The sequence below is a fragment of the Nesoenas mayeri genome, assembly GCF_963082525.1.
Source record: "Nesoenas mayeri genome assembly, chromosome: 4".
Classification (NCBI taxonomy): Eukaryota; Metazoa; Chordata; class Aves; order Columbiformes; family Columbidae; genus Nesoenas; species Nesoenas mayeri.
The window spans coordinates 9,254,488-9,269,005 of NC_137540.1; the positions used below are offsets into that span (position 1 = coordinate 9,254,488).

Below are 14,518 nucleotides of genomic sequence, written 5' to 3' on the forward strand. Positions count from 1 at the left end.
TCAATAACAATTAGCAACATTTTGAAAGTGTTTCAATTTATGTAGTGTGTGAATCAATACAACTTTTCTTTAACCAAACGCTGAACTAAGCTGTTGTAGGTACGTTTGCAGAGTTTTCATTTTCTTTAGCCATTTTGTTGAATAGAAGAGCATCTGTGGTTGCAGAAACAAAAGTTGACGCTCAGAAACTATTCTTAATTTAGCTTAATTTCATGGAGCTATTTTCCCAGCAGTTTCCACTCAACCTTGCACAGAGGTGAGAGTAATGGCAGGCTGCGGAAAGCTGCTATGTCAGAAGCCGAGCGATACACCTATGATGGAAATAACTGGGTTTTGATTTAGTTCTCAAGCATGTATGATCTTAAGAAACTGTCCCCCTCAACAAAAGCATATACCTATATCTACAGATATCAGTTACTGGTTGTATACAGTAAATCCTCTAAAATATTACTGCAGGGAATTCTTACAGGCAGGGATCAATGCCTCCTGCAAGGCTCAGCTGTTTAAGATGTAGAAACAAAGAAAATTAGACATATCAGTAAAAATGGAGACTACCAGATTAGCTTTGAAACTGATAGGAAATTAGTAAAAGTGGTGACAGGAAATGCAATCATGAAAAGAACAGCTGAAGTGAAATTACTAAAGAAGTTTCTACAGTATCGGTCTCAGAGTCAGTCTTAGTATACTGTATGCTTTATTACTAAGGTAAATAAGCAAGACAATTGCAACATGAAGAATCATATTAACATGCAGTAGAAACTGGATTAATTTGAAGACAAAAATAATAAAAGTGGTACAAAACTTAATAGCAAGAAACTCAGGCCACTGTCTCTTATTCTGGGGACTAATAAACACTATGCTGTTAGGTGGAGACTCATCAGCTTCAGAGGAAAAGAGAAGAATGACAAGGCAATCCCTGTATTAGGAGAATGACTACAAATCACCTCTAAGGCACACCTGTCAAATGCATCTGTAAATAAACACTGGAATTTACCAAACAAGATCCTCCCATGGAGATACAGGTGATTACTGAAGCCATCATGACACCTCACCCAATTTTTTTTTTCTGGTTAATTCCAAGCCTATATTAGCCTAGAACATAGAAAACATAAGGAAGAATGGCCATAGTAATGGCAAGTCTATCATACAGAAGGAAGCTAAAGGAAGGCAGCTACTAAAAAAAAAAAAAAGTAAAAAATAATTTAAACAAGGAAACAAGATTGTCCTTGATAAATATAGTGATGGAAGACAAAGAATTGTCTGAAGCACAACCTAGACACATACAACAAATACTGTCCATGAATAAATTTGGGTTGCAAGTCAGAAAAGTCTTCAAAGCAAAAGAGTGCAGTACTAAATTATCTCTTCAGTAAAACAAGAAGAACTAAATCCCTCACCTCCCAATTAATTTTAAAGTAAAGACTGATTACTGAATGAGATTATTTACTCTGTTGAAGGAGTCAGCTTTACCCTGGATACTTTTTTTTTTCCCACTTTTCAGCTAAGTCCAGCCCCTGGTGATCACATGCTCAGATGTTCTCTTATCCTAAATGTGATCTGAAAGTGGAAGGTACCAGTTTTAGTTAGACTGAACCTGTTACATGAAACAGGAAAACCAAGAACAGATTACTAAACAAAACAAAAAAATCCGACTAATTTTTGTGGGAATGGTTCAAAGCTGCACCAGGGGAGGTTCAGATTTGACATTAGGAAGCATTTTTTAACCAAGAGGGTGGTCAAACACTGGAATAGCTTCCTACAGAGGTGGTCGATGCCCCAAGCCTGTCAGTGTTTAAGAGGCACTTAGACAATACCCTTAACAGCACGCCTTAACTTGTGGTCAGTGCTGAAGTGGCTGGGCAGTCAGACTAGATGATCATTGTAGGTCCCTTACAACTGAAATATTCTAAATTTGACCTCCACAGTGAGTACTGGCAAATGACCAATCCCTACCATTCAAAACTATCTAAGGAAGAGTTGGGGATAGAGAGGAATCAATCCTATTAAAGGGGGTGAAGGAGAATCAATCCTATTTAAATGGCAAAGAAAATGCATTTTAAATATTTTGTACTTTAAGGAGGATGAACTTTGTTGAGAGGTAACAACTTCATGAGATTTATATGGCTACAAGAACATTCTGTGATTATAATAAAACTAATTTGAAAAATATGAAAGGAGTATTAAACCTCATGATTTTGAGACTTAAAAAGATCTTCATCTGTTATAGATCTGAAACGCAGATAGTTCATGGGTCCTTTTTGCCTTACTTCAAGTTTCCTAAAACCATCTCTGAGATATGTCAAGCTTACCACCATTAGTATGCAAGGCTAGCTGCACCATTGATCCAGTCCCCAGAACATCTGTAGTATTAACACACATATCCTAGGAGATGGGGAGGACCACACATAAGCAACTTCTACTCTGGGAAAATTAATCTCATTAGTAAACATGTTTTGATTAGCATGGCATTGGAAGCAATTTATTACTTAATTTAGATAGATAAATCATGTTAACCACAAATAAACAAAATTTTAAGGAGACCAATTCTTGCCCTCCTTACAAGTAAAATTACTTAGCTAATAGGTCTTTTAGCATGAAACATTTTCCTACAGCAAACAAGCTGGCTGGGTACACACAAGCTCTGCCAGATCTTTTTCTGCATCTAATGTTTGCATGCATACACAGCACGCTACCCCAGCGGCCTTTTTGCCCAACAGCTATGAAAGGCGATAAAGTGTTACAGGTATAAAAGAAATGTCACCGACTTCTGAAAGCTTTTCCATCCAGCACTAGTACACATAATTTTTTTAATACTGGCAAAAAGTGAGATTTATAAGAGTACTCAGATGTTTTAATTGAAAGACTGAGCAACTAGGAATATTTCTAACATGCAGTAAGTTACTAAGTATAAATTATGAGTATCACCAAGAAGATCATGGAAAGATGAAGAAATTTGACAGATTTTTTTCCCCTCCCCCCTTTTGGGATGGCAATTCTAAAAAGCCCTGAAAATTTAGTCCCAGGCACATATATCAATGCAATCCTAACCACAATTCCATCACTGTCCACTGCATAGAAAAAGCAAATACTAAGCAACGTACCTTACATCTGAGTTTCATTTCTTAGTTTCTTAGTTTTTCATTTCTTAGTATGAAAAGCACCAAGGTGAACTTTATATTTGCATGGCTATAGTGTTTCTTAAGTAACCAAAACCATAGGTCTTTAAGGTTGCTTTCTGTACTGAAATTTACTTGCATGTTGGATACAATGTGATGTTTTTCTACCAAAAAAAAAAAAAAAAAAAAGTGGAAAACAAGAATTTAAGTGAGTTTTAATGACCAAAGTTCAGCAGCACCTGAAGCTGCCCCAAGGGAAGCCAAAGGTCATCTGCCCTACAGTACAAAATCCTCCCTACAATGCAGTACCACAGCAACAGAATTCTGTCAGTGTTACATTAATATAAAATACATCTTCACTTATTAAATGATTAATAAAAATCAGTCAAATGAATAAGGTTTCAACAGAAACTTTCAAATTTGGTGGCTATTTATTCTAAGGAGCAACAGCCTATTAAATCTATTCCTACAAGAAGTCTCCCAAACCAAAACCATACCTAAGCACTAGCTTGAAATCTGCTATGCAATACAAATAACTTCAAGGCCTCCCTTGACTGATTAAATCACAAACCTATCTCTCCAAGAGGTTAAAATTTAAATGAAAGCTTAGGCTTGGCAAATCCCATCAGATTGTCGAATATGGATATTATGTAGGAACCCCATCTGTTCATGCAGCAACATGAATATGCAACGTGACTGTTGCTGCAACACTTGCATTCACATTGCGGAAAATTTACAAGTAAGCAGTTCCTGACTATAATTAAATCAGGAACAAAGTTCTGAAAATACATGCAATACATTGCTTGCCATAAATAAAACCTTTGATGCTCTATGTTTCTCCTTCCCTCACGTGCTGAGATGATGAAACTTTACAGCAGAGGTGTATTATCAACCTTCCTTGTTGGGCAAGGTGCACTGTTCATTGCAGCGCAGGGCTGCGGGGAGATCACTTTCTGCCTCGCGAGCCAGAGCACTGCCCATAGCGCTGTACAAACAAATTAACAGTTTCACAGGTAAGGAGAGTTGCCAGCTGGAGGCCACAGGGTTGGATGAGTTTTTCAAAAGGGCTGTATGCTTGCCTGCAGACTATATAGAAAACAACAGTGAACTAACTTTACCATCAGGCTTTGATATATTCTTCCATCTACCTAACATCTCTCAAAACCCATGCACCTGCTTGTTTTATCCAAACACTGAGTTCATCCCACCTTTTTGTTGTTGTTATTTATAGATCAAATTATGAAGTTTTTAATTCTGCAAATAAAAACCGCTAACTAAAGACGGGTTTGGGTGAAGTTCTACATCCAGTGGAAAGTAATTGCATCCATGCTTTCCACAGCCCTGCCAGCTCTCTGTTGGCAGAGAAAAAACTGGTACACAATAAAAAGAATCAACTCTCTATACAGGCAAACAACATGTTCAGGATGGGGGGACAGGCTGTCCAACTGCCAATCAAATTGATTGATTTGGCTGTAACTGATCAAAAGAAACCACATGACCAGTCATGATCTTTTTCAACAAGCATACTCTACATTCAAAGTGAAAGTGAGTGCCAAAACATAAATTAATACTGCTTTTATGGATGCCAGACAGTTCTCTTGGAAAGCATGACCAGGATGTTAATTTGTTGTAGCAGTGTATAAATTCTTGGTCAGTGCTTAGATTAAAAAAATGCCTCCCATCACAAGATGAAGCGTTTCATCTCGACCAGCAAAAATGCACAGCATCACATTTCCAATATTAAACAAAATCTACTTGGTTACTTTTGAGAGGTTTTGGGGTCTGTTTTTAACTTAAACCTGCATGTTTTACTCGCCAAGTTTCCTGTGAAATACTTGCTACTCATGAAAGGGCAGAAACTCACATAACAGAAGCTACCTCAAACCACCAGAATGGATGAAGTTGCTTGGCATATTAACTATCATTCTCTAGACTTAAAAACCTAATTACCAAAAAAAAAAAAAAGCTGTAGCACAATTTGGGACTCTTAGTTTCCACCACAGAGGCCTTGGATTAGAATAAAAGTGAAATCAGGAATAAGATCTATTTGCCAGTTTGCATAAGCTTGCCCTCTCCAGTTTTTGAGTATATTACTCTTGGCTGGAGCTAGTGCTTCCATTCAGTGGCATTTTGAGAAGCGATAGATTCAAGACAAATTAATTAAACACTCAGTTCAACAGAATATATCCAGCAGCTTCCAATCAAATGCTACAGAAATTAACAGGGCTGCAAAGCTTTCAAAGTAGTTTTCTAATTCAAACAACTGAAACTCAATGTGTTTCAGAACAAGCTGACAACAATCTAGAAAATTACATTAGATAACAGAACAACTGTCTCTTCCCTGAAGAAAATATAATACTAAAACCATGTCACGCAAATTCTCCACCTTCTGTGATACAATGCAAAAGACATTTTTCATAACACTAGGATTAAACGGAGAAGGAGCTTGCATAAACACGCACACAAAGATTTACACAGAACTCAACACATACAAAGAATAAACAGACAGATTGGATTTCTGTGTCTCTCCAAAACACAGCAGATGCTTTTTCAAATTCAAGGCATAATTATTTGTAATAAGGAATTAAACAAAAGGAGCTACCATCTTTAAGTTAGGTTTCTGTTCTCTATGAACCTTTTTTAATGAACTGGGGAAGTTGTTTTTCACATGATCTTTTAAAAAGCCCCACGATATCCTTAAAGAGCATTTCACAAATCTGCAATAAATGTATACGAAAGAGGAAGCTGGACCCTGACATATGAAATACCCTGGCCTACATTTCTGAGAAGGTCAAATGAAGGACAGACACATGAAAAGCATTATTTTGGCAGAATTTACATTTGTAAAGCAAAATATTTAGCTAACTTTTATTTCAGTCTCTCAGATCAGGCACTTATGAATTAAACGAAAAAATAATTAAAAATACAGTCTTCTCCTGTCTTCCAAGCAATAGCCAAAATGGTCACCATCAGAAAACAAAACACCAGCCCAGACCTTGGAATCTTAAAAGTGGAAATAAAAGCAGCAGAGATGATTTACCACTTACCACCAAAGTGAATAATTGTTAGTATTTGGACAAAAATATACCTACATAACATAGTACTTTCATATTATTATACCATTTTTATTTAAGATTTTAAGACTAAGAAAGGTTTTGAAATTAGATGCAGGATAAACCTTCAGAAATCCAGTCTCAGTTCCCTGAGAAACAAGTACATTTCTAATGTGCTGTCAGTGAGGACAAATGCAAGTCACTTAAATACCTCAGATGACCTGTGGTTTCACATTACAATAGACATAAACCAATGTTTTCTATTACATGCAGACAACCAATCCCTTGTTTTCATATTTGACCAAAAGCTTTCATTTGGAAGGACAATTTGGACATAAGTAGTAAAACATTTCCAGGGAACACAACTACTCTCAGACCAGGAGAAAAAGAACAAATCCACATCTTAGCATCAGGATGCAGATGCAGAGGCTGAATAAAAGTATTCGGTTCTGAGTCCAGTTCTTTCTCTCCCAACAGAAGCAAAGAAATCCAGTCTGAAGCTGTTCAGATGTGCAGTTAAGTCTTTTGTGTCTGTTTGCTTGCTGCAAACTAAAGAAGCACACATCAGTGCCAGAATTTGCAAGGAAAGCAGTAGCCAAATAAGTTCCCAAGAATCCCTTTGGTGTTAATATTAATATCTAGTGGAAAAGATGCGAAAGTGGAGAGGGGTCCATGCCAACATAGTAGGCAAATACAATGACAGAAAGTGGGAAGGTCCCAAGAGGGACAGCTATAGTCAACTGATTTACACTTTCAAGCATGCTTAATAATCTTGGAGTTCAGACAGAAAAACGTCTCTTACATACTTTCCTCTGCATTGAGCATGGTCAAACTTAGATGACAGACGATGCAAACACCTTTTTAATTCTCCATGCCTCCCTCAAGTTATTTTACATATTGGATTTGGGTCATGTGTCCACTGCAATCAATGACTACACTTCCACAAATGTCAATTTTCAGGATAACTTGTAAGCACTATTTTTGGAGTATCACTTCAAATTATGAAGCTACATGTCGAGGACATCTGAAGTGTGTGCAGCATAGTACACTAAAATTAATTCCTTTTTCCCCATCCCCCATGTGGAAATATGTTAAAGAATGCGCTACAATTTTAACCTTTTCCAGCACATACCTCCCAGTAAGAACACCAGCAACAAGCTTCAGTGGTAACAAGAGCAATATGTGCATCGCCAGATTCTAATGAAGTTTATTTAAGGCCCATCAGTGTATGAAGCTATCATAAGTCATAATGGACAAAGAAAATAAATCCTTTACAAAGAAAACCACAAGTGGCGTTATCAAAATCATATAATATTTGCTATGGATAATTTAACTACGAACTGCAAGGAAAATTCATTTCAAATCTAGTTTGAACTGTTAGAATAAATTACTACTGACCAACATCCATCACAATGAGTTTAAAGTCCTTATTCTCACTGGTATTTGAAACCTCCTTAGATTTTCACTAAAATCAAAACAAACACAATAAAAGCTCCAAACCTTCAAAACAGAACACCTAACCAAACAAAACACCTAACCCCTCTACTACTCTGTAAGCTTTCTGAATTGACTCATTTAACACTGACAGAAACTGTTTAGCCTGCTAAATTATGGTTAATTACCAACTGAAACAAATACTTGCAGATAAATATGTAAATGTACCGTTGTTAAAACAGAACATCTATGTCAAACTGAAAAGAATGTCATGACTAAGCCAAAGGACAGAAAGAGCACAAACATTAAAAAGGGCAGGTAAGCCTTCTTACATACTATGGACAAAAATTTCTAAACACATTCCTAGCACATGGAGGAATGCAAAAATACTGCTCCTCAAGAGGTAATTAATCAGAGAAACAGACCAGAGCAAGACACTGAAGAAAATAACTAAAATCCCAAGATTAACTCTTGTCATCACTGAAACAAAACCTGCTTCCATGATGACTAAATGCACTTAAGGATAGCACTCCAGGTGTGGGAATAACCATGTGTACATAAGAACAGAAATTAGCATTACAAGTACACACATTAAAATAAACTTGCACAGGTAAATGTATGCTTCAGCAATTTTTAGCTAGATTAGGAACCTTTGCTAGATTAGGAAGAATTATTTTATCCTCCTACAGAGTATAAGAAGCCTTATTAAAGCTTGCCTTCCTGTAAAACATCCAGCACTGACACAGGCTACCTGACTAAACGAAATGTTGGTCTAGTGACACAACAAAAATGTCAGGAAAAGCTATGCTGAAAAATACTACCCTATATGCTTTCCATTTCTTTCATCACCCTAATGTATTTTAAATCACTTTAGGGATCCTGAAGTGCTCTGCTTGGACAGCTTTAGACACTGAAATACTCTTCCCACAGCAAAATTACTCAACACTGCTGCTAAAATACTGTTCCAAAAGGGTGGGATTTTCAGCCTCCTCATCCATCAGAGTTTGTTGCAGGCAAGTGCAATGGGTCTAGTCACCTCTGGCCATGCCTCGCATCTGCAGTCACAAGCTCACAGGAAATACTCTTTTCTCTGAAGAATAGGAAGATGCTGAGAAAGATCTGGGAATTTTCCTTCTTACAAAGGCAGATAAATAACACAGTGAAGCCTCCAAGGCTTAAACCTCAAAAGCAGACTGAAGCTAATGGAATGGCTGGTCCCTGAAAGCTGATGAGAGCAGTGGACAAAGAAGTGGTAACCTCCAGCTGATTCCTGCATTACTCTGAATAGTACATCTATTCATAAACAAAGCAGTTTGTATTTCTGCCGCAGCAATCTAAGGGCTGGGAGAGGTGTGTCTTGGCAGTATTTAAAAAAGCACCCTAGAAAATGGACTGGAATATGACTTTCTTCGCACAGATGCTGTCAAACTGCCATCAAAGGCACAGTGCGTTTGGCCATTAGAGAGAAAAGGTCAGTATGAGTTATCAGCAAAAAACGCTGCCAATGAAAATATATTAGTAACTGATCTTTTCAAGTATGATTAGAGAAACAAACACTCATCTAATTCTGCTTTTCAGAAAATGAGGCCCAAACCTGTTAAGAAAATTGCATCTGTTTATATGAAATCAATTTGGATTAAAGCCAGAAGACTCTGAAAAGAGAAGTTAAAAGACGTACAGAAAATTACAAAAATAAAAAGATTATTTGTGTAATTATTTGGTATTTGGAAAAGGCAGAAGAAAAGTAAAGTCACTTCATGGAAGTTCACTTCTATCTACATTGCTTTCAACACCATAAAAACTCAGAGAAGCCCAAACAGCACACTTTAGAAACTGAGTAACAAGAAAATCCCAACGACTTCATCAGATGAAACGATACAGAACCAAGACCCAGCAAACATACGTTCTTCACTTATTCTTTGTTTTCTGTGTGCTTGTTCACTGTTGCAATTAATTTTAGAGGGGTATGCTGCAAACAGGGTTTTTTCCCCCTTTTCAAAAATGAGCAGCATATTTAAATAGTGCAAGCTTGTGTAGAACATACTCTATTGATACAAAACTAGCTGTTGAAATTCTAATATAGGTTTAATACTTAAAGTGACTAAGCAGATGTGGAGTGAAAGCTCAGAATACTTAAGTGCAGCTTAAGAGTACTTTAAGAAGAGAATGCTATTCTAATAAAACCATATTGCTATACTGAAATAAATATACTTAAATTGCAAATGGCTATTATTTGTATTACTAATATCAGAAAAACAAGGAATTGCAACATAAAGTATATAAAATCGTATTTTTAAGTGCTTTAATTATATTTCAGATTACAATTTGTAAATAAGAGCATAGCAGATACAAGTAACTGATCATCAACTTAAAAGAGCAAAGGTTACTTCTGGTAGAACAGGGGAGATAGCTTACTTTGACCTCCAAATTAAAAGAGGAAAAGAAGAAGGGAAGGCTCAGGGGAGACCTCATCGCTCTCTACCACTACCTGAAAGGAGGTTGTATCATGGAAGGTGTTGGTCTCTTCTCCCAAGTAGCATGTGATAGGATGAGAGGAAATGGCCTCAAGTTGCACCAGGGGAAGTTCAGATCGCATATTAGGAAAAATTTCTTCCCAGAAAAGGTTGTCAGGCATTGGAACAGGCTGCGCAGGGAAGTGGTTGAGTCACCATCCCTGGAGGGGTTTGCAGATAGGGCACTTAGGGACAGGGTTTAGTGGTGGACTTGGCAGCGTTAGGTTAACATTTGGACTCGATCTTAAGGGCCTTTTCCAACCTAAATGATTCTATGATTCTGTATTATACACTTAAACTGTGCTTCCATCTTGCATGCAGGAACGCCCAAGTTCAACATTGTGCTTATAAGACTTCCAGAGCACCAGGCACTGTACAAGCGATAGGCATTTCCAAGGCAAGAGCCTCTAACTCTGCTCACACAGGAAGCTGACCTAATGAACAGTCCTTTAGATTTACATTATAACTGGTGCTTCAAGTGAGATGCATGAAACACAAAAGTGTTACCTCATCAAAAAGCAGTTCAAATGTGAGCAACATGAGACTTGCAATTTAGATTTGGAAAAAAGTACCTTACTTATAAGCTGTATACTTATGATCACCCATGAGAAAGTATTACAGTTTGAGGTTTTTTAATGTTTAGTTTGTGCACCACGAGTTCAATTACAGTGCACCCTTCTGCAATGAAAGAATTGCCTAATAAGAATCTGAAGATTCTTCTAAGAAGTTTGCTCTTCAAAAGCTGCCTCGTAGATTTCAAAAAGCTAAGAATCTAAACAACAGCCGCAAAAACAAACAAGCAAATAAAAGGTCTCAAATACTTCTGGGATCTCTGAAAACAGAGACAGAAGTGCATTTGCTGCATTCATGGACATAGCATCACATGTGTTCTGACAATAATGTGTATTTCACCAAGTAATCTCATGTTCATATCGCAACAGCTTCTCGCATTCAAAGGTACTTAGATCTATGAAATCACACAGAATGTGGTGGTTTACTTCAGGCATCAAAATTCAATAGATCATGTTATTGTGCTAACGAGATAAAAAAGGAATATCTGTTTTAAGCAACCTTATGAAAATATTTTATCAAGTATTACTATTTTCTTAAGCTCTCTCCCTTTAAATCCATAACTCTACAAAAAAAAAAAAGTATTTTCAAAGTATGTTTTGAAACACAAATCCCACAGTTAAAAGTACAAAGACTAAAATTCACACAACTGTCATCAGCTGAAAATAAGAGTATTGACACAGTATTGAAAGACATTCATCAGGGAGCAGCACACTACCAGAATATGCCCTTATACCATATGTAATATTTTATGTTTAAATTTAGTGAATACAGGCTGCCATTTACCTACAGCGATTCCTTTGCATCAAAAGCAAACCAGGCCATGAACAGGTTTACACTCTGATGTTGCTTGTTCACTTCTGTGTTCTTTACCACAACACAAATTCATATCAAAACACAGATAAAATTAACAGATAGTAATCCATAATCCCTGAGATCCTAGCACAAACACTCTGACCTGGACTTAAGAAGGAGCTGACGCATCACAATTAAGGTTTGCTTTTGACAACAGCAGCCCATAGTATGTGTGTATTTTCCTCAAATGTATCACACAGACATATCCACTGATACTGACAATATCTAGGAAACACACGCATCACACAGAAAGTATCAACAAGCTGTATAGCAGATATTATGGCTGGGTTGTAACAGTAAACAGTTCACTTAATCAGAATGACTTGCTTCACAAATGGTTGGTTGATAAAATGACAATTTCCTTCCTATTGTATATCATAACAAAGTCTAGTATAGGGTAGCAGTGTACTTTTTCTCACGCATTCATAGTCAGACAGGCCTTGATGTTCATGTTTAAATGCAACGGTGGAAACACAGAATTCAGTAAAGCTATATCACACTAAAATAAAAACTATAATGGAAACTTATTTCCCAGCCTTTCCCCCAAATATCAGCTGGTAAAATGCCTTCAAGCTGATATCCAAAGTTATTTAGATACGAAAATAAAGAGGCTGCATTACGGTACATTGCTTTAGAATTTGTACATCTTGAAATGCTTTGCAACAACCTCAGACCTCCATGCAGTCAATACATGACACATTCAACATGGAAAAAGAACAAGCGCTCTTAAAGGAAATGGGGGGGAAGAATGTATTAGGAAAATTAAATAATTTGGGGTTTTTTGTTGATGGTGGTTTGGGGCTTTTTTTTTTGTTCGGTTTTGTTTTTCGACGCTTACCACAAGAATGCAAAAAGCAAAACGGGGAGAAGGCATCATAAATACCGGGTGAAAATATACCCACCCCTAGCCGAAAGCTTTTTGGTGTTGATAATTTTGGCAGCATACTCTTGTCCTGTGGTGATTTTCATACACCTCCTCACGACAGAGAACGCCCCTCTGGAAACCAAGAAGCAGACAAAGTGTCAGCCCAGCTGCAACAGCCGCTGCCACCGCCGGCGCGACGCTTGTAACGGGCGGCAGCGAGAGGTGCGATGCCGATCCACACCGATTTTATTCACCCGAGCACTAAACTCTGGGCAGGAACGCGAGTGCGAGCCGACGCGCTCCTCAGCCGGGCGGCCGGGCGGCACGTCTGCACCCGCCCCAGCCCGACACACACGGCGGGGGCAGCGCGGCGGTGGCCCCGTCCCCCCCAGCTCCGGTGACACCAACATGGCGATCGGGACCTGAGAGTCGCCGGCCGCGGCCTCGCGCCGCCTCCCGCCCCACCGCCGGGGGGCGCCGCGCCCCACCCCGCGCGCCGGTCGTTAGCGGCGCGCGCGAGCCCCCAACGGCCGCTGCTCACCGGCCGACCCCCCAGCCCCACCCGCTACAGCGAGAACAATAATGGTAATAACAATAAAAAATGGCCATAACGTAGCTCCGGCGCCTCCCGAGTCGGGAGGCCGAGGGCAGCCCCGCGCCGCCCGCCCGGAGCCTGTCGCCGCCCCGGGGCCGGACGCACCCGCGGAGCCCGATCCCCCACCCGCTAACACCGCCCGGCTGGGGGCGCAGAGCTGGGGCCAGGGCGCTGCCCCAGGTGGCCCTGACAGCGGGGCGCCCCGCCGGGCTTTCAGCCCCCGGCCACGGCTCCCTCCCGGCACCGACCCCTCGGTGTCACCGCTGCCGTCCTCCCGCCCCAGCTCCCGCGTCCCCACCGGCGGGGCGCGCCCGGCGGGCTCCATGCTTACTTCCCGAGCTCCTCGAAGAGCTGGTACTCGTCGGTGAACCGGGTGCAGGTGGCGGTTGAGGCCATCATGAGGACGGGCGGCCGCCGGTGCGTCCGGCGGCCACGGACGGCGAGGCGGTAGCGGCGGAGGGGCTGCGCGGCGGGCGAGGCGCGGCGAGGTTAAGCGAAGCTCCGCGCCGGCTTCTCCTCCGCGCGGGCTTCTCCTCCCCGCCGCCGCCTCCTCCCGTGACGGCGCTGCCTCCGTGCCCTCCTCTCCGCCAGCTGGCGCGTCCTCCCCGCGCAGGTCTTCCCCACCCTTAACGAAAATAAATAAATAAAGATCTCTGTCTCTCTCCAGCCCGCGCCGCCCGCCGGGGGAGGTGACGCCGAAAGGGAAAATAAAACCGGGTCGGGGGCGCGTCCGTCCTCTGCTCTCCTCCCTCCGCACTCCCCTGGCGGCGAGCGGGCCCGCCGCCTCCTGCCAGCCAGCGGGGCCGCCGCGGCTCTGCCCCGTCTCCCGGTGCCGTGCCTCCCCCTAGCGACCCGCGGCCGCGCCGTCGCGGCTCTCTGCTGCCGCCTCGCCGCCGGCTCTGCCCCCGGCCCGCCCCGCCCGGCGGGGACGCTGTGCGGAGGGGACGGGACTGTCACGCTGTGGACGGGCACCTGCGCTGCACCGGGAGCGGGGCAGAGCCGAGACCGACCCGGCCCGACCCCCCCGCTCCGCAGCGAGAACAGCGGCGGGAGGCGCGCGCGCCCGCTGCCTCCCGCCCCGAGGAAGCGGATGCACCTGCGCCCCGTTCCTCGGCGACCGCTGACGTCACAAACCGCCCGGCAGGGGCCGGGGCGGGGGGGGGGTGTCGGAGGGGGAAAGCGGTGGCGGAGCTCGTGTGCGCGCGCAGCGCCCGCACCCGCCGGGAAGCGCGAGCCCGGGAGCGGCGGGGGCGCCCCGCCCGCCGGCGCGCGCTCCGGCCCGTGGCGTCACGAGTGGCCCTGCCCCGCGCGGGGCCGCGCGCGGGGCTGCGGCGGCAGCGCGTGCCCGCACCGGGCAGCCCCGGGACCGCGGGGGGCGCTGTCCGGGGGGCGGCGGCACCGCGCGCCGTGAGGGGACCCAGCGGGACCCCGGGAGGAGAACGGCGGGCAGCTCGGGGAGCCCCCCGCACACCGAGACCGCCGCGCACACCGAGCCCCCAGCACACCGAGCCCCCCGC

General features: G+C 42.4%; 1 protein-coding gene across 15 annotated transcripts in view; it reads right to left on the reverse strand.

The window, feature by feature from the left end:
- Positions 1 to 13,700, reverse strand: part of CAMK2D (calcium/calmodulin dependent protein kinase II delta) — a gene marked incomplete at its 3' end in the record, with an annotated part of 157,792 nt that extends 144,092 nt beyond the window's left edge. For all 15 annotated transcript variants that reach the window (XM_080343386.1, XM_080343394.1, XM_080343389.1 and 12 more), the window contains exons 1-2: positions 13,333 to 13,700; positions 12,444 to 12,538 (exon numbers count right to left, since the gene is read on the reverse strand). In XM_080343386.1, the coding sequence (XP_080199512.1) occupies positions 12,444 to 12,538; positions 13,333 to 13,400 (163 nt within the window). In that variant the 5' untranslated portion in view covers positions 13,401 to 13,700. The remainder of the gene's footprint in view (positions 1 to 12,443; positions 12,539 to 13,332) is intronic.
- Positions 13,701 to 14,518: the final 818 nt, after the last annotated feature.